Raw genomic sequence first — 18,536 nt, 5'->3', positions numbered from 1 at the left:
TCTCCCTATTTGCATTCACTTACAGTGAATCGCTGTATCAGACACGGTTTTCATTGAAGAGACAACCACTGCACAAGAAGATACACACATGTCTTTGTGACTCACTAGCCTCTGTTGTCTTTAACATTCGAGCCATTCTGTTAGGTTTGGTTTGAGTAGTGGCAGTATTTGTCTGTCACTATGGAACAGCCACAAATGAAGTTTTGATATTCACAGTTCTCCAAACTGATTGAATTCAAGACTCTGGTAATATACTTTTCTCTAGCACCACCTGCAGATTAAAATGTTCATTTTTGTAAAGACAGTCATGATTTTCAGTCATTTTTTCCCCTTTTCTCTTCTTATAGCGTTTACTGAAGACTTTTACACCGGTTAAAAGTTTATCCTGTACGTTTTTATTCATTTGGTAAATGTTCATTTGATTGAACTTGTCGAGGTTCCAAACCTTATTGACCATAAAGACAGATTAGGATTAAACACAGTGTTTATACACCATTTTGCATTTAATCATCATTATTAAGCTCTGGGGAAGGTTTCTTCCTGTTAAAAGGGAGTTTTTCCTTCCCACTGTCGCCAAATGCTTGCTCATATGGTGTCGTCTGATTGTTGGTATCTTTACCTTTCAATGTAAAGCGCCTTGAGGCAACTGTTCTTGTGATTTGGTGCTATATAAATACATTTGAACTGAACCGAATTTTTGATGAATGTTCATTGAATCCTCTGGTAAACTCAAGCATTGACGGCACGACCTGTTAGGAAACTTATTTTGAGTTTTTGAGTTGACTGTTTCTCTTCTGTTCCCTCTCTCGCTCCCAGTGTGTGATTCTGGATAAATTTGTGGCTGTGCCTGATGAGGATACCGTTACGTATCGGGCGTTAGGCATGCTGGAGGACAGAAAGTTCTGGGCAGGCCTCGTCTTTGTAAACATGTACTCCTGGACTACTAATCCCCCGCCTCATGTTAAGTTCAAGATCCGTATGGATATTGATGCAGTGGAACGCACCAATAAGGTCAAAGACAGGTTAGGATGAAATTCTACTTAAATTTGTATTTAGTGTCGCACAGTAAACACGTAGGAGCTAAATATGCGTGTATTCCTCAGGTACTGGGATCCAGGCCCCAGAGCTGATCCTATGGATGACCTCCGTTACGTTTGGGGTGGCTTCGCTTACCTGCAGGACATAATAGAGCATGCCATCATCAAGACACAGACAGGAAAGGAGCGGCCGCTGGGTGTTTACCTACAGCAGATGCCCTACCCTTGTTACGTGGATGATCTGTTAGTGGAATTATTATAATTAAAGAATGCAAATAATTACATTTAACAGTCATTGCAGATCATAGCTTTTACTTTCAAGGTATAGCAATAAATTATCTGTCCATGTGCCAAAACTGATCTGTCTTGGCAGGAAAGCTGACAACTTGTGAGATGTATGCAACAATCACTGCACATTTGTCCTTCATCACTTTTGCCCTCTTTGTCTTCCTTTAAAGCTTCATGCTGACGCTCAATCGCTGTTTCCCCATCTTCATGGTTCTGGCCTGGGTCTACTCTGTGTCCATGATTGCAAAGAGCATTGTTCTGGAGAAGGAACTGCGGTTGAAGGAGACCCTTAAGGCCGTAGGGGTCACCAACGGTGTCATTTGGTCCACCTGGTTTATTGACAGCTTTATTGTGATGGGCACTAGCACAGCTCTTCTTACGGCCATCATCATGGTGAGAAAAAAGAGCTTAGCTTTTTCTAGGAGCTCCTTTTGTGTCTGGGCTTTTATTCAACTCATCCAAGCAAATATCTGATTACCAACAGCTCTCTCCTTATTTGCATGAAGTTGCAATTTAACCATTTAGTTTTGCACCTCAATCTGGCATTTTACCAGAGGCAGTACATCAGTGCATCTGTTATATAACGCACCAGTAAATCATGCCTTACACTGTGAATCATTACAAGTGTTTTACCTTGAAATAATAAATGGATAATAGTTTCTCACTGAACCCATAAATCATTAATGAAATAACTGTGAATACTGTGATATCATGGGAATTATGTCAGTGTCTTTGCAGTAATGTGCCGGTGAATAATTAACACTTCTAAGCCACAAGTTCTCTCGTGTAGACAGCAAGTTACTCGGCAGGCACATTATTGTAAAATGGGCTGTTGTGACATCTAGTGGGAGTATTGTGTAAAAGAAACAAAAAATAAATATTAAAACTTCCAAATTATGTGTGAAAATTCATAAGTATTTCTTGTTTTTGTGGTGATTATTTATTAGCTCTTCTTATCTTATATTCTCAAAATTTTCAAAAGCTTCATAATGACTTAAAACCCAGTAAATTTGGTTTTGGGGAAATAAATGAGTCTTTCACTTACCCAAGCCATCAAATATTTATTTTAAAGACCATTTTTCTTCCAGTGTACAAGCACACTGAGCATCTAAACATCATCCATGCACTTTTTTGCCTTAACTACAGGGAGGCAGGGTGTTGAACTACAGCAACCCGGTCATCCTCTTCCTGTTTCTGCTCACCTTCACCACGGCCACCATCATGCAGTGCTTCCTTCTCAGCGTCTTCTTCAACCAGGCAAACTTGGCAGCTGCTTGCTGTGGTATCATTTACTTCACCCTTTACCTTCCGCACATTTTCTGCTTCGCCTGGCAAGACCGCATCACCAAAGACATGAAGCTCCTGGTGGTGGGTGTCTCAAGTTGAAAGCATGCTTACTAATAATGGCTGTTGTTTAGTTTTAGTTATAGAACAGGATTAGCTCATTAGAATCAGTAATACTTACACACAGTATGTGTACCAACCACAGCTACTTCTGTTTCCTTACTTTTAACCCTGATGCAGACTTGGGAACAGACAACAGGAATAACACATGAGACTACAGATGGTTGATAGACTTGCTTTAAATGTCAAGCAAAGATAATCTTAGCACTGATTCCTTTCTCAGAGTCTACTATCTCAAGTGGCATTTGGGTTTGGGACAGAGTATTTGTCAAGGTATGAGGAGCAGGGTCTGGGTCTTCAGTGGGATAACATCCAGACAAGCCCCCTGGAGGGGGATGAGTTCTCCTTCCTCACTTCCATCTGCATGATGGGCCTGGACACAGTCCTCTATGGGGTTCTGGCGTGGTACCTGGACAATGTATTCCCTGGTTAGTGTGTAGGAGAATATTAAAGGGTCTTGTTACAGCTATTTCATTATAAATAATTGTGTTCATTTATTTAACACGATTTATTTTCATCATAGGACAGTATGGAATTGGCCGTCCATTTTACTTTCCCTTTCTGCCCTGTTATTGGCTCAACACTGTGGCTCCAGCTTCAGGTACGTTTGCTATTATTTCCGGATGCTTTTTCGTGGGAGGGCTAATTTGTTTGAGAGTGGATATTGCAGACAGATAAGAGTCATAAAACAGTCATAAATCTAATATAATGTTTTTGTCATCTAGCAACAAACTAATTTAAATCTCATTTCCCAAAGGCAACACCAGAATGGAGTTGGATAAAAAAGGCTTTGATAATCTTGCAAACAAAGAGAAAGGAGAGCAAACAAAAGAAGAAGATGGAATCCATGATCAGGAGAATAGCCCAGAGAAAACCAAGAGTAAAGAGGATCCACCTTCCTGTGAGCATCACGACCAGCGTGAGAGGCTGGGGAAGGAGAACAAGCCCGAGAAGAACCAGGAGAAAGACGGTATAATGGATGGAGCAGCTTTACCACAGTGTATAAAAATACAACACGCTTCTACATTTAACTGTCTGCTACTTTCTCAATTTAAAGAACAAATTACAGCATATTTTTCACATCTTACTATAAAGATCGTAGCATATGTATACAAGTCTGTTCCCTCTAAACACATGAATCAAGCTGAATGAAACTTACTTTATAACCTACAAAGGGTATCAGGATTATCAAAATCTGCTGTATGTTGTTTACATTGCAGGTGTTTTTAACTTCCAAGAAAACATAATTTATTCAACACCATTCACAAGGCTACTGAACCCTATCCTGTTACGCTAGTATCAATCCAGTGCCATCTTTAGTGTCACTATTATTCATATTGATATGGTTTTTATCACTGTATACAGTGATATGATACATGATAATAACTTGATAAATCAAGATACATGTCTGTGTGAGTGAACTAGCTTCCTCCCATAGGGTGCATTTTTGCCAGTACAGTTAATTATGTATTTTATGACTTGGACTTATGTAATGTTTCTCCAGGCTGATTTCAATGCAGGATCAGAGCTCTCTTTCATTGCATTCACTTCACCCCTCATTTTCCATTTATCACTGTCAACATTACCTGTGTGGGAACTCAGTGTCCTTGTATGTGTTTGCACTTGCTGACATTTGTGAACGTGCACGGCTAACCCTTCAGGTTTATGCTTAGTTAATAAGTGATGGAAACATTTCCTTTGCACTGTATGGCATTCCAGTTGGCTGAGCTCATATGTTCCTTCCTGCTTTCATTTGGGAAATATTACATTTTTTTAATTTACTGAAAAACATATATTCTGTCACTCAGTATTCAGTAGTTTTCTTTTGTCTTGCATTATTAACTCCATATCTAGACAAATGAAAGAGATGAAATGTGTCTTTGGTGTCCACAGAGCAGCCTTACTTCGAGGCAGAGCCAGATGATCTAGTAAAGGGTGTCTGCATCAAGGACCTGGTCAAGATGTTCGGTAGTTGCTTCAGACCGGCTGTGGATGGCCTCTCCATCAGTTTCTATGAGAGCCAGATTACTGCCCTTCTGGGGCACAATGGAGCTGGAAAGACCACCACTATGTATGCCAAACAGTACATAGATGCCCATCGATGTATATCTATAGACTAAAGAAAATATACTAATATCTGTTTTCTTCTCTTCTGTCTCTCCTAGGTCTGTCTTGACTGGTATGTATCCTCCCACCTCAGGGACAGCCACCATTTATGGGAAAGACATCCGCACGGACATGGACACTATCCGACAGTCTCTGGGAATGTGTCCTCAACACAATGTCCTTTTTCAGTAGTATGTACTTCCTCACATATTAATAACAGAAGTCGTTTTTGGACATGTTACATGAGCAAACAGATATAAAAATAGCACCGTACTGTATAGCTGGATCACTGTTTCTTTGTCTTTCTCTTGCTCTTTATCAGTATGACTGTGGCAGAGCACATCCTCTTCTACTCTCTGCTGAAAGGCCGTCCAATAGCAGAGGCTGAGGAGGAGGTGGAGAACATGCTGCAGGATCTGGGTCTCCCTCACAAGAGGGATGTACTGACCCAGAATCTTTCAGGTGTGCTTGGAAGCAGATGCACACATAGATCTATCAAAGCTCACTGTAATGCAGACTACACACACACACACACACACACACACACACACACACACACACACACACACACACACACACACACACACACACACACACACACACAATAATGTATAATGATGGTGTTCTGTTCAAGGGGGCATGCAGAGGAAGCTGTCTGTTGCTCTGGCTTTTGTTGGCGGGGCCAAGGTGGTGATCCTGGACGAGCCCACATCTGGGGTGGATCCCTACTCCAGACGTTCTATCTGGGACCTGCTACTCAAATACCGTGCAGGTAACACTGATCGACATTTTAGACGAGTATTGGTATAAATATTTTAAAAACCTTACTGGTTTTTTAAAATATTTATACCAATGTGTTGTATTTGCGATTGTAGATTGTACTAAGAAAACATTATTATGTGTTACACGAAAATATTCTGAGTACAAAAGTGCTCATACAGAGAAATAATTACCCAACTCGACTATTCACATTAGAAGAAATCTAAAATGAAAATCATTAAACACACTTAGCTCGACCTGTTACACAACATGGCCTGTAGAGGTTAGACGATGAATAAATCTGACTGGTTTGTCTAGACGGCCAGCAAATAATTAAGCTTAGATCCTGCACAAATCATTATAGCAACAAAACCACTACCAACAGCACGTATTACACTTTTCTGGCATACTTTAAAGTGAAATATATAATAAATGATATATTTTCTATTGCAACTGACAGATGCCTCCAGTATAACATGGATGACTGTGTTTAATATATTCTTGGGCGGGAAGGATTTATGACACCACAATCAGACCAGCTCCACTGAAATCGCCATAATAAAAACGAGTTATTACACAGCTTTGAAAAGCTTTTCTTAAATCAAACGCATATTTCCATTATTCAGCCTCTCTTTATTAAATTCTCTCTCTCTCTCTGCTGTTTGCAGGGCGCACAGTGATCATGTCCACCCATCACATGGACGAGGCTGACCTGCTGAGCGACCGCGTGGCTATCATTTCTCAGGGTCGCCTCTACTGCTGCGGTTCCCCAATCTTCCTAAAGAACTGTTTTGGTGCTGGCTTCTACCTCACTCTTGTACGCCGCATGAAGCATGACACTCTCAAGGTGGGAACTAAGGAAGAGGGAACCTGTTGTATATTTGTGCATTATCCTCTTTAAAGTTATAGATGTTGTAGTTTTGCAAATTAAAGTAAACCTGGTTTAAAGTTAAGTTCCTTCCTCCTTATAACATTTGCAAAACCCCCAACATTACAAAGAAAACACAGCGGGATTTCTTATTTTTCTGATGGTATATTTAACACTGCGACACAGCGATTTCTCATTAATATCTTGTTACGGTGTCCTTCAGTCTAGCTGTGACTGCACAGAGGATTGCTCGTGCGTGTGCTCGAAATGTTCGACATTTAAAGCGAACCGGGAGGAGAGTCACACCCCTGACAGACAGATGGATGGTGAGTCACATTTAGAAGACTTACCGTGGGAAAAGCTGGCCATTAATTCATTATATTATTAGTATCAGAGTTTACTTTGTTATGCCAACACTATTGTCATTTTCGTTGAACCTGTTTTTAGGCTATTAATCTAATTATTAAGACTATAGGGCACACTCCCTTTGCCAGGCTGATGAATAATACCTTTACAATGGATTGCAGTCACTCTGGTTACTGTATCTGCTGACAACACACCTAGAAACGCCTTGTATTCACTGTGAAATACTGTGACCTATAAAATTAAAATCATTATCATTATTAGTGTTAAAATTAAGTGCACTGAGTAACAGATTAAATGCAAAGAATAATGTGTAAAAGGCTAATTTAAGGCAAAAATATATTTCTTATCTTATCTTTTTATCTGCAGGTAACATGGAAAGCATCACAGCCTTGGTCCATCATCATGTGCCCCAGGCCCGCCTGATCGAGGCTATTGGCCAGGAGCTCACCTTTCTTCTGCCCAATCGTAACTTCCAGCCCAGGGCTTATGCTAGCCTCTTCAGGGAGTTGGAGGAAACTCTCTTGGACATCGGCCTCAGCAGCTTTGGTGTGTCTGACACGTCTCTGGAGGAGGTGTGTGGAAAAAAATAACCCTGAAAGTAAAAGCAGTAGTTTCATGCAGTTACAATAATAGGAATAATATCAATAGTCATTTACATTTGCAAATTAACATTGTGACTCCATAACTAAAAAATAAAGAAGCAAAAAATAATTATATCTTTAAAAACCGGCAATCTGTCACTGCCTGGCTGTCTCTGTAAAAAGATTTTTTCATTAAACTTTCTTCGTCTTATGTCCTGAAATTAAAATGGATATTTATTTATTTTTTGCAGATCTTTCTGAAGGTCACTGCAGATGGGAATGCAACCAAGAGGAAATGTTTTCAAGGTAAAGCATGAACAAACTATAGAAACAGCTCAATCTAGGGCAGAATTTTCTTTTCACCACTTCTTTTCTTCCTGTTGATTTATCAAAGCCTGATTGGAGCCGGACAGTTCTGATTGTTTTCTCAGTCCACCCATAATCATGTTTTATGTCCTTCATATCCATTCTTTAACTCTCTCAGACAACAAGTCATGGCAACAGATTTCTCGAGCTAGTCTCTGTGGATTCAACAGAGTCGCTGTTGATATGGAACCGCTAAAAGGTGACAGCGTCTTTAAGCTCACAGCTCTGGCCAGTAGCTGCTGTTGTGAGGAAAACAACAGTTATTGTGAAGGTTACACTAAAAAGGAAATAACATAAAGAGATTTCTGCATGGTAAAAATGAAAGTACTTACTAACAGCTAGTTAGCCTAGCATATATAAAAAACATGAAAAAGCTGACAAAAAATTTGTAATAAAGTTTTCAAAAGCTTAGAAACATTTTATACACAAAGGAAGTGACCAGTTAATTACTCTGGTACATAACGGCTCCATTAGTAGATTTGAAAAGGCTAACATACAAAGCCATGCTAGCTGTTTCCTTCTGCTTGTAGCATTTGTTTTCAGCTAACTAGAACCTCACCAGGCCAGAAAATCCCATCAGTCACTGATGAAACTAACATTTAAGATTATAAGATGCTCTTTTAATCTCGTTTTATGTATTTGTTTCTACTACTTATTTTGGCAAAGGTTATTCCTGGCAACAGTGTAATGCAGAGAGCTTCAGCTTTGCTATTAGGCCAGCCAAAGTCAGGCTACTGAGCACTGCTGGCAAATGCTTTTCGGTCACAGTGAAGACTAAACATGCTTGGCTAGCTCACTGGCGGCTGTAATTTAGCATTGAGATCTCTGGTGGAAGTAATTTAAATTTAAGCTTTTATTTCAGAGTCCAATGGCCAGAGTACATGTGACACATCAGAAGGCAGTGCAGGCAGAGGATCCTACCAGGTCAGAGGCCTCTGTCTGACCACCAAACAATTCTTTGCTCTGGTAATCAAGAGGTTGCATCATGCCACACGCTCTTACAAAGATTTCATTGCCCAGGTAACCTTCTTATTTTATGATATCTTAATAAAAGACATTGTCATTATCATTATTATTTTAAGAACTACCATTGCCTTGGACGGCTGTGGAAACAAGCAAAGTGCACTATGTGTTTCAGCTGTGTAAGATTGGTTTTTGTTTTTCTGTTTTTGGTAGATTGTCCTGCCTGCCAGTTTTGTTTTCCTGGCACTGACATTCACTCTGATCGTTCCACCTTTTGGAGAGTATCCGAGCCTGACCCTCAGCCCATGGATGTATGGACAACAATACACCTTCTTCAGGTATGCACTAGGCCATAGGTGTCAAACTCTGGCCCACGGGCCAAATTTGGCCCGCAGCCTAATTACGTTTGGCCCGCGAAGCCATGCCAAATTACTATTAGAGCTGGCCTACTGGTATTATACAGCTAATATATATATTGTTTAGTATTAAGCTTTACTTGTTCCATATTCAGTTTTTCAGCAAAACTTGTTTGAGTAAATAAGAAGAGATTCATTCTTAAATCTGGAGGAAGATTTTTTTTTCAATAAATATTAAGGTTAGCCCACGACCTTGTTCCAGTTTTGAATTTTGGCCCACTGTGTATTTGAGTTTGACACCCCTGCACTATTCCATCATGAAAGGTTTAGCTGTTACGAGAAGATGTACCTGTTCAGTTGGGTTGATCAGTCTGGCTCAAATAAAATATCTTTTAACAAATGTTTGTGTAAAATGTGTAAATGGACAGAATTTTCAGATATTTGCTATTTTGTATTCATTACACTTTACCCAATGTAGTAATGAGTGCCCTCCAGATGCTCAGATGAGGTACTTCGGCGAGGTGCTGTTGGAAAAGCCCGGCTTTGGGACTCGGTGCATGGCGGATGAACCGCTGGAGTAAGTCAACTTAACAGAACTAGCGGTTCTTGCACTGTCTTGTGTGTGTTTTTTGTTTAACATTAGTTACTTTCCTCCATTGGAAGAGATTTCCCATGTAACAACATCACCACAGAATGGGAGATGCCCTTGGTCAACCCTGCTCTCATAGAAATGCTGGCCGGCACAGAGTGGAGCTCCCTGAGACCGTCTCCACAATGCAAGTGCAGCACACCTACAAAACTCACCATGCTTCCTGTGTGTCCTGATGGAGCTGGAGGGCTGCCACCTCCACAGGTAGGTTACGTAACTGATACTGAACATGACCACATTATGTGCATGCAATTATACTATAAGTACAACGTTAAGATCCATAAGTGGAATTACATCTGCATTCGATCCACTGCTGCTGATAAGTGTTGACAGAGAAATCCTGTTCCTATTCCTCAGAGGATCCAGTCAACAGGAGATGTCCTCGTGGACCTAACAGGCAGGAATATTTCAGACTACCTGGTGAAAACCTACCCTGGAATCATCAGAACCAGGTGTTTTGGACAAGTTCTTGCCAGTTGTTTTAATATACTCCAGGGTGAAAACAATATCTAATTTCTGCATCTGATTTTTTTTCAGCTTGAAAAGCAAATACTGGGTGAATGAACAAAGGTAATTTAAATTTGAATCAAACGAATTTATTGGAAAATCCATTTCAGTCCAGATAGTGGAAATGTCTGACATGGTTGAAGTGCACCGCATAGATGTTGTGTTATGTGCAGTGGTATGGTTCTTCCTCTAGTGGTTGAAATAAGGTAATAATCTAAGTATGAAAGCAGGCAGATTACTGAAAGGCTCTGTCAAAGGGATTTTCTGTGTGGCATCCAGGTACGGGGGTATATCAGTGGGAGCACAGCTCCCTGTTTTAGGGGTGGAGCCAAAGACCATCCAGGACGTAGCAGGTCAGCTGGGACGACTGCTCAATGTAACAGGGGTAAGCCTTTGAAGCCAAATACTATGTTTTTTTCTGTGGAGGGTCTGTCATTGTTGCTGTATCTCTGTTTCTGCATGTTTATCACTTTGTTCCTTTGTGATTATTTTTTAAGCCTCAAATTTGTGCTTGCAGGGAAAATACTCGAAACAAACGCTAGAGGATATAGGGACGTTCTTTAGGTACATGGAGACTGAAAACAATGTCAAGGTCAGTTAATTAAATGAAAGCTTTGTCTCTAAAATTAACTTGCCTACACAATATGAAAGATCATGCTGTAGTTTGATATTAGGAATCAGCAGCAGCATCTATTCCTTTTTGCAGGTGTGGTATAACAATAAGGGCTGGCATGCCATGGTATCTTTTATGAACGTGGCCAACAATGCAATCCTCCGTGCAAACCTGCCCAGAGAAGCTAACCTTGCTGAATATGGAATCACTGCCATCAACCATCCTCTGAACCTCACCAAAGAACAGCTCTCTGAGATCACTGTGTGAGTCAACGTCAGCCAAGTAGTTATCACCCCATCTTATTTCAAGGGCTTTTTAAGAGAGCCAAAAAAGACATTTGTTGCACAAAGATCTCCTCAAACAAATAAAAATAAATCCATCTCACTCTCATTTTCCCAGTCTGACCACATCAGTGGATGCAGTGGTGGCCATTTGTGTCATCTTTGCCATGTCCTTTGTCCCAGCCAGCTTTGTCCTCTATCTCATCCAGGAGAGGGTCACTCAGGCCAAACACCTGCAGTTTGTCAGTGGTGTCAGTCCACTGGTGTACTGGATGGCCAACTTTCTGTGGGACATGGTACTGCAGCAGCATTACATTAAGACTGTGAGATTTCAGTACAATCAAGAAGATCCGTCAGTAGCTTTTTGTAAACACTGGTATTTCTGTAACTCTCTTCAGGTTAATTATTCCATCAGTGCAGCAATGGTGGTGGAAATTTTCATCTTTTTCGACAGGAAGTGCTACACCTCACCAACCAACCTCCAACCATTAATTGCTCTGCTTATGCTTTACGGGTAAGCTTTAATCTTTTTAGTTTACTGTTTTATATGTGTGATTTTAGTGTAATAATTATGGATGTGCATGACTAGATGAATAATTGTCACTGATCAAACTAGTCGGTGTCAGACGTACTAGTCATTTAATCCAGTTCTTAACATTCTAATTGATTCCCAGTGCCAGTAAACTGTCTTAGCTGTTATTCAGCCATCTGCCACCAGGTGGAGCTGCAGCCCAAACAATATTGTGGAAAAATGTTAACCTAGGCATGAGATTTTTGTTATTTTTTGAGATTTTCTGAAGGCAAAAGAATAAGATTGTGGAGACAAGTGGTTAAATGAGCTTTCTCTCCCTTAGAGATAGGGTGAGGAGTTCAGTCATTCGGGAGGGGCTCATCGTAGAGCTGTTACTCCTTCATATTGAATGGAGACAGGTGAGGTGGTTGCCTACTGGGTGAGGAGGACACAAGGTAGATCCAGAACACGCTGGAGTTCCCAGGCCACATCCCTCAGCTAGCCTGGAAAACCCTTGGTGTTTCCCCGAATGAGGTGAAAGACGCGGCTAGGTTTCACTGCTGCCCCGGACAAGGACGGATGATTTATTGTTTCTTGTTATTTCAGATTTGCACTTTTAATGTGGTTATTTTATTGGTTGTCATTAATTGCAGAACAATGTGCTTCTTTAATAATGCACGGCACAACGCTGTGCGCAACACTTTTTTATCTGCGATTTATTTGTTTTCTTAAAGTTAATTTGTGATAATTTATTAATATGTAAGCATCTGTAGTAAAGTGTTTTCATATCATATTTAATATCAGTTTATTCTTCTATTTCTGTGACCGTTTGGACTGTAACGCGCAGTGTTCATAATGAATGACGCGAGACACACAGTGAAACAGCACGATCGAAGAATGTGACACTGCCCATCAAACAGTCCTCAAATTTAGCTCGATAGTTAGTTAGTTTCTTAGTTTTAGATTAGTCATTCTAACTTTTTCTTCTCTTTTAATCAACTGAGAAATTAGTCGTCACCTGCAGTCACTAGTAATAATGTGGTATTGTCACAGCCACATTGCCGGTCTCTGATGTGTGATCCAGTTTTCCATAGATGTTTGTGTCCTGCAGTAACCTAATGTAATTACACTAAATGTCACACCGTAAACTCCAGCCTGTCCTCTAAGAGCTACATTAGATTTGCATTCTTGTGAAATACAGACAAAACAAGAAGAAAGTACATCTGAATCAAAAGGAAACTTCAAGCATACTTCTTGAATTAATTTCACAGCTGAGTGGTTTTCTAATATTGCATATATCTATCACATATTTATTCTAAGATTATTTTATTATTGATTGGTTTTGAGTTTGGTCTACATGGGTAGAGTTTTTATAACCTTCCTCTGGTAAATATTTCCTATCATCTGGCCTAAATGTGAGCTACTGCATCACTGAATTCTTATTAAACTCATGTATATCAGGTTTTCTCTACATTGCCTGGCTGGGTCATTAAATACCATGTCAAGTAAAAATATTGCAGCATTTTTGTTTATTTGGCAAAGATTTGGAGAGCACATACTGTCAAAAAAACATAAAATGTGATCTATTGCAGCGTTTTCCTCTCATCAGCATCAAGCACTGGGCTTTCCCTTTAATTGATCCTTTTTCTAATCTCCTTCCTTCTCTCTCAGCTGGTCTGTGACACCCATGATGTACCCCATGTCATACGTGTTCAGTGTTCCCAGCACAGCCTACGTCTCTTTGTCATGTATCAACCTCTTCATTGGCATCAACAGCAGTGCCATTACCTTCATCCTGGACCTGTTTGAGAGCAACACGGTAAGCCCAGTAGGTTTGTTTCTACCACTTCAACCAATTTTGATGTCAAACTTAATATTACACGTTGGGTTTCTATCTAGGCTCTGTATGGGTTCAACCAGCTGTTGAAGAGGGTGATGCTGATGTTCCCCCATTACTGCCTGGGCCGAGGTCTCATAGACATGGCTATGAACCAAGCTATAAGTGATGTCTATGCCCGCTTTGGTAATTATGAACCACACAGACTCATACCCCTCAAATACATGTAGCTATAAAATATCCTACAATGTCTTTTTAATAAAGAGGTCATCAGAAATCTCATACCATACATTTGCCACCATGACCCGAAGCAGCTGCAGTGTTGCTGCAAAGACTGCTTAGGCAACAAGATCCCCTGGAACAGAATCAGCATTATTGCTATGCAAATGTGAACTAAAAATGCAACATGAAATATTAATGATGTGTATCTAACGGTTCATGCATTCCAGTGTTTTCCACATTAAATAGGCTGGAGAAACTTACATGAAAAGCACCAACTGGGAAAGTAGGATTTATAGGAATTTTGTTTCTACATTTTCTCAGGTGAGGACTACAGTCCAGATCCCTATAACTGGGATTTTATTGGGAAGAACCTGTTCTGCATGGGTGTTGAGGGATTTGTCTATTTCATCATTAATATTCTCTTCCAGTATCGCTTCTTCCTGAATAACTGGCAAGTAAATTTACACATGTGATGAAAGTCATTGTCCAGATAACACACCAAATCAAACCATGACTGAGTAGCAATTTTTTTCCCGCTGGCAGGATACCCGATTGCCCAAAGCCTCACATTTTGGATGAAGACGTGGATGTTGGAGAGGAAAGACAGCGAATTTATCAGAGTGGAAAATCAAATGACATTTTACGTGTGAGAGACTTGTCCAAGGTCAGTGTTAGTCTTTATTAGGACACACTGTGGACAACAAAAAAAGAAAACAGATTTTGAGCTTTATTTTTGTTCTGATGTTCTCTTACCAGACTTACACAGGAACAATTATCCCTGCAGTAGACCGAATCTGTGTCGGAGTATCACCTGGAGAGGTTTGTAGAGGTTTGGTTAAACTAATATATGGTACGGTATGTTACCTCTAAGGCTGTCTTTTTCTACTTCCAAATATCCACAGTGCTTCGGTCTCCTGGGGGTAAATGGAGCTGGGAAAACCACAACCTTTAAGATGTTGACTGGAGACATTAATGTCACCTCAGGAGAAGCCTCGGTTGCAAGTCACAGGTTTGTACATCGCAGTTGTTCCGTGCTGAATTTGAGCATTGATGTCGAATACATTAAGTTGCTGATAATCGCCGTTGTTTTAAGTTTCTGTGATGCTGGGTGAAAAAGAAGGTTTGATACACTTCACCTATCTGCATAAATCTCTCACAGCATTTTGACCAATATCCTGGATGTCCATCAGAACATGGGTTACTGCCCTCAGTTTGATGCCATAGATGAGCTGCTGACAGGCAGAGAACACCTACACCTCTACGCCCGCCTTCGTGGAGTGCCAGAGTCTGAGATCAGCAGGGTGAGATGCAGAACTAGGTTTGACAGTTGATGGATGAAGTTTTATTGTGACATTATTTTGAAATGGGGAACTTTATCTTCTTCTAACTTAGGTTGCAGAGTGGGCCATCCAGAAGCTGGGACTCTCAGAATATGCAGGTCACTGTGCTGGGACCTACAGCGGAGGTAACAGGAGGAAACTCTCCACAGCCATTGCAATGATTGGCTGTCCTGCTCTGGTGCTGCTGGTGAGTCCAACAATAACAGGATTAGTGGGTTATGAGTGGATATTACAGTTATAAGAATATTAAGCAGATAATGGACAAAATTCAGATGTGCCGAAGCTAATTTGTTTATTGTTCCTGCACTTTAGGATGAGCCTACTACAGGTATGGACCCTCTTTCCAGACGTTTTCTGTGGAACTCCATCATGAGTGTTATTCAGGACAAAAGAGCCGTGGTCCTCACGTCACACAGGTGAAGCTTATATTTTAACATAAACAAATACATATGGATAACTGACATATAAAGCAAAAAATTCTGAATGCTTGAGCAGAGATGTCAAACTTTACACTGTAGGCCACACTTTGATCTTAAGTGGTCTGGTCCAAAGAAGCTCCACTTTTTGTCAGTGTAAAGAAGTTCTGCCATTTAATTATTTATTTATACTTAATTTCTTTGGTGTATGAAGGGCCAGAGAGCAGGTCTTCATCAGTAGCGAAAGCTGCAAAAAGGCCTAAACATATACGCCCTCCTTCGCATTTTCCAAAGCTGTCCAGCGGGCCAGATTGAAGTCTTTACTGTGCCAATTCTGGTCCCCAAGCCTTATAATTAACACCCATGCCTTAGAGGCATCTTCTGGTACAGTACCCCCAATAATAGGGCAACATGGGTTTAATACTCTGGGCTGTTTCCCCAGAGAAAATGCAGAAAGGAAGACGGAAAAGCAAATCATGTGCCATAAGTCAGAGATAACCTTACGGCATTACATTCCTTTGCATTTTGAATTCACACCTGGTGAATGAATGTTTTTTATTCCATATACCAATGCACAAAATCTCACTAGGAAGCAGGAAGTAATACGTATGTCACTTAAAAATTCCTACAGGAAAACCATCCACCCTACCGCTTTAAAGTCCCCACTCCCAGTGTCCAGATAATACATATGCCCTTTACAACTTACGCTGAGGCAATACTAGCAGTATATGGTGTCCAAATAACTTACAAAGACACTTTTTCTTGTTCTGATCTTCTGATTTCTCCCCTGTCTCTCTGTATTATGTGTGTACACATGTGAGTGAGCACGGCATCTAATTGTTATGATTTTCTTTCCAGTATGGAGGAATGTGAGGCACTGTGTACGCGCTTGGCCATTATGGTTAATGGATCCTTCAAGTGTTTGGGAACTATTCAGCATCTCAAATACAAGTTGGTCATTTTACTTTATTATTTATTCATATAACAAAATACCTGATCTTCATTTTCAGTAACTATTTCACTAAAAGTGCCCGTCTTTTTACACACTTTAGATTTGGCGATGGCTACGTGGTCACCATGAAGATCAGGGCGTCTGAGCCCGGTTGTGCCCCGGACTTGAACCCTGCTGAAGCATTCATGGAAAGTACCTTCCCTGGCTGCATCCAGAGAGAGAAGCACTACAACACGCTACAGTACAAGATCTCCTCATCCTCCCTGGCTAGGATCTTTCAGATGGTCCTGGCTAATAAGGAGAAACTCAAAATAGAGGACTACTCAGTGTCACAAACCACTCTCGACCAGGTAAATTGGTGCAGAAATGCACAACACAATGAATTCTAAAATGGAAAAAAGATCTATTTCATTATGTTGCAAGACTTTGCACGTCGGTCATATTTTAACCTCTTTTTGCATTTTGTACCTTGGCCCCTAATTTTATGCCGTATGTCAATCTGCTGCTTTAATCAAATCTTTGTTTTTGTTTCTTTGTCCCTGCAGGTGTTTGTGAATTTTGCCAAGCAGCAGTCAAGAGAGGATGAAAGTATTGTATTGCATCCAAAAGCTGCTGGAGCCCAGCGATATATTGATACCACACCCATCAAGTCTTTGGGGAGGTGAACTTAATTCAATGAGCTCAGCTTGGAAGCCAGTGTTCAAAGTCCTATTGATGTGTGTACTTTGAGGGGACCGAAAGCTAGTAGGTATAATCGGGGCCCCCTTTTGATTTGAGACAGTCTGCAGAAAAATCCCTCCCAACCCAACAGACACCAGTGACAGGCGCATCATTTTTTGGACGCCAACAGAGGATGAACTTTTGGTTTCCAACTTTTGCGGAAAAGAAGTCCTTTGTGTTTTAAATCCACGTTTGATGGAGTCTTTCGAATGTTACAGTCGATCTGTTGCATCTTCTAACCTCACAGCGCAGCCTGTGAAGAAGTCGATCCCTAAATGATTTCTCTCGTGGCAAAAGTGCATGCTGCTCGATTTTGCTTCTCCGGTAAACAATGTTAGCGGGCTTTGACTTTTTGGAAAATGTGGAGCATTTCTGTGCCTGCCTGCTATTTGTTCCACGTTGTGCTCACCTTTTAGGCCTTTAACTGATGAAATATGAAAAAAACAACCTTCAATGTGGGTGTGTAAAGAAAGCATAGATTGTTTATATATATATATTTTTGCTTCAGATGCCAAGCAAGATTCACTTTCACTGCCTTCTTTAGATATGTGGAGTAAGGGCTCAGGGAAGCAAAGGCTTAGCACCTTATTGATGCGGTATTACTCGAAGCATCATGAGATTTATTGGTGATCTGTGCAATACAGCTCATAATCATTACAAAATCCTTCTTGCGCTGTTAAATACATTTCATTAATATGATCTCTTTATGCCATTAATTTTTAATTTTTGCGCTTTGTCCTCATGATTTGTTTGCAGCACCTAGTGTCATTAGAAGATGATGACGTGTTTCTGTGAGGCAATAAATAATGAAGTGTGTTTTCTTTAAGATGTGGACCTTTATTCAGACCTTGAATTCACTTTTATAACCAAAAAAAGAACAGTTTTAACCTGAGATTAGGCAATATAGGCTTGAGAACTGCAGCACTTATCACTGACTACCTGATAAAGTCTCTGTACATTAACGTCAGTACAGTTTGCACTTCTCTGGAGAAAACTATCTGAGATAAGCATTAGAAGGGCTTAACTTTAGCGTGATTAAACACCTGCTTTATCAGCGTTCCTCCTGAGAGCTTAAAAGTGATGTTGCACTCTTAAATGGATGCTGTGACATTTCAAATTTCTTCGTTTGCTTCTGCAGGCACTTTATGATGAGGATGAGTATGCTCAATTTCTTTCACTTACATGTAACTAGAAAACTTTCATCTCGTAATAAAAAGCAACAACCTATGCTAACAAACCAATATGCAGTCAGCACTCCTCACTGGTTTCTCAAACACTCCTTAATATTCTGAAAGAATCAAACATAGAAAATCCAAATGTCAAAGCGTAGCTAATATGACAGGAAGAACTCTGAGTTTTATCACAATGCTAAATCAACCTCTGAGAAAGAAATC

The 18,536-nt window shown here is 40.3% G+C and overlaps 1 protein-coding gene across 1 annotated transcript in view; it reads left to right on the top strand.

Moving 5' to 3' along the window:
* abca4a (ATP binding cassette subfamily A member 4a) overlaps positions 1 to 18,156 on the top strand; it is a 31,143-nt gene extending 12,987 nt beyond the window's left edge. The window contains exons 13-51 of the mRNA XM_035914593.2: positions 817 to 1,022; positions 1,104 to 1,280; positions 1,496 to 1,718; positions 2,472 to 2,693; positions 2,953 to 3,157; positions 3,253 to 3,330; positions 3,487 to 3,699; positions 4,623 to 4,800; positions 4,895 to 5,026; positions 5,158 to 5,297; positions 5,470 to 5,607; positions 6,263 to 6,441; positions 6,686 to 6,788; positions 7,195 to 7,400; positions 7,661 to 7,715; positions 7,894 to 7,974; positions 8,638 to 8,795; positions 8,952 to 9,076; positions 9,573 to 9,671; positions 9,758 to 9,947; positions 10,101 to 10,195; positions 10,281 to 10,313; positions 10,530 to 10,635; positions 10,768 to 10,842; positions 10,957 to 11,126; positions 11,263 to 11,440; positions 11,543 to 11,658; positions 13,327 to 13,474; positions 13,555 to 13,678; positions 14,036 to 14,165; positions 14,258 to 14,378; positions 14,471 to 14,533; positions 14,617 to 14,723; positions 14,874 to 15,015; positions 15,107 to 15,241; positions 15,367 to 15,470; positions 16,329 to 16,421; positions 16,523 to 16,772; positions 16,968 to 18,156. Of these exons, the coding sequence (XP_035770486.2) occupies positions 817 to 1,022; positions 1,104 to 1,280; positions 1,496 to 1,718; positions 2,472 to 2,693; positions 2,953 to 3,157; positions 3,253 to 3,330; positions 3,487 to 3,699; positions 4,623 to 4,800; positions 4,895 to 5,026; positions 5,158 to 5,297; positions 5,470 to 5,607; positions 6,263 to 6,441; positions 6,686 to 6,788; positions 7,195 to 7,400; positions 7,661 to 7,715; positions 7,894 to 7,974; positions 8,638 to 8,795; positions 8,952 to 9,076; positions 9,573 to 9,671; positions 9,758 to 9,947; positions 10,101 to 10,195; positions 10,281 to 10,313; positions 10,530 to 10,635; positions 10,768 to 10,842; positions 10,957 to 11,126; positions 11,263 to 11,440; positions 11,543 to 11,658; positions 13,327 to 13,474; positions 13,555 to 13,678; positions 14,036 to 14,165; positions 14,258 to 14,378; positions 14,471 to 14,533; positions 14,617 to 14,723; positions 14,874 to 15,015; positions 15,107 to 15,241; positions 15,367 to 15,470; positions 16,329 to 16,421; positions 16,523 to 16,772; positions 16,968 to 17,087 (5,418 nt within the window). The 3' untranslated portion in view covers positions 17,088 to 18,156. The remainder of the gene's footprint in view (positions 1 to 816; positions 1,023 to 1,103; positions 1,281 to 1,495; positions 1,719 to 2,471; positions 2,694 to 2,952; positions 3,158 to 3,252; positions 3,331 to 3,486; positions 3,700 to 4,622; positions 4,801 to 4,894; positions 5,027 to 5,157; positions 5,298 to 5,469; positions 5,608 to 6,262; positions 6,442 to 6,685; positions 6,789 to 7,194; positions 7,401 to 7,660; positions 7,716 to 7,893; positions 7,975 to 8,637; positions 8,796 to 8,951; positions 9,077 to 9,572; positions 9,672 to 9,757; positions 9,948 to 10,100; positions 10,196 to 10,280; positions 10,314 to 10,529; positions 10,636 to 10,767; positions 10,843 to 10,956; positions 11,127 to 11,262; positions 11,441 to 11,542; positions 11,659 to 13,326; positions 13,475 to 13,554; positions 13,679 to 14,035; positions 14,166 to 14,257; positions 14,379 to 14,470; positions 14,534 to 14,616; positions 14,724 to 14,873; positions 15,016 to 15,106; positions 15,242 to 15,366; positions 15,471 to 16,328; positions 16,422 to 16,522; positions 16,773 to 16,967) is intronic.
* Positions 18,157 to 18,536: the final 380 nt, after the last annotated feature.

Source organism: Neolamprologus brichardi, chromosome 9, assembly GCF_056152115.1.
Source record: "Neolamprologus brichardi isolate AB-2024 chromosome 9, ASM5615211v1, whole genome shotgun sequence".
Taxonomy (NCBI): domain Eukaryota; kingdom Metazoa; phylum Chordata; class Actinopteri; order Cichliformes; family Cichlidae; genus Neolamprologus; species Neolamprologus brichardi.
This window is presented reverse-complemented; position numbering and strand designations above follow the sequence as displayed.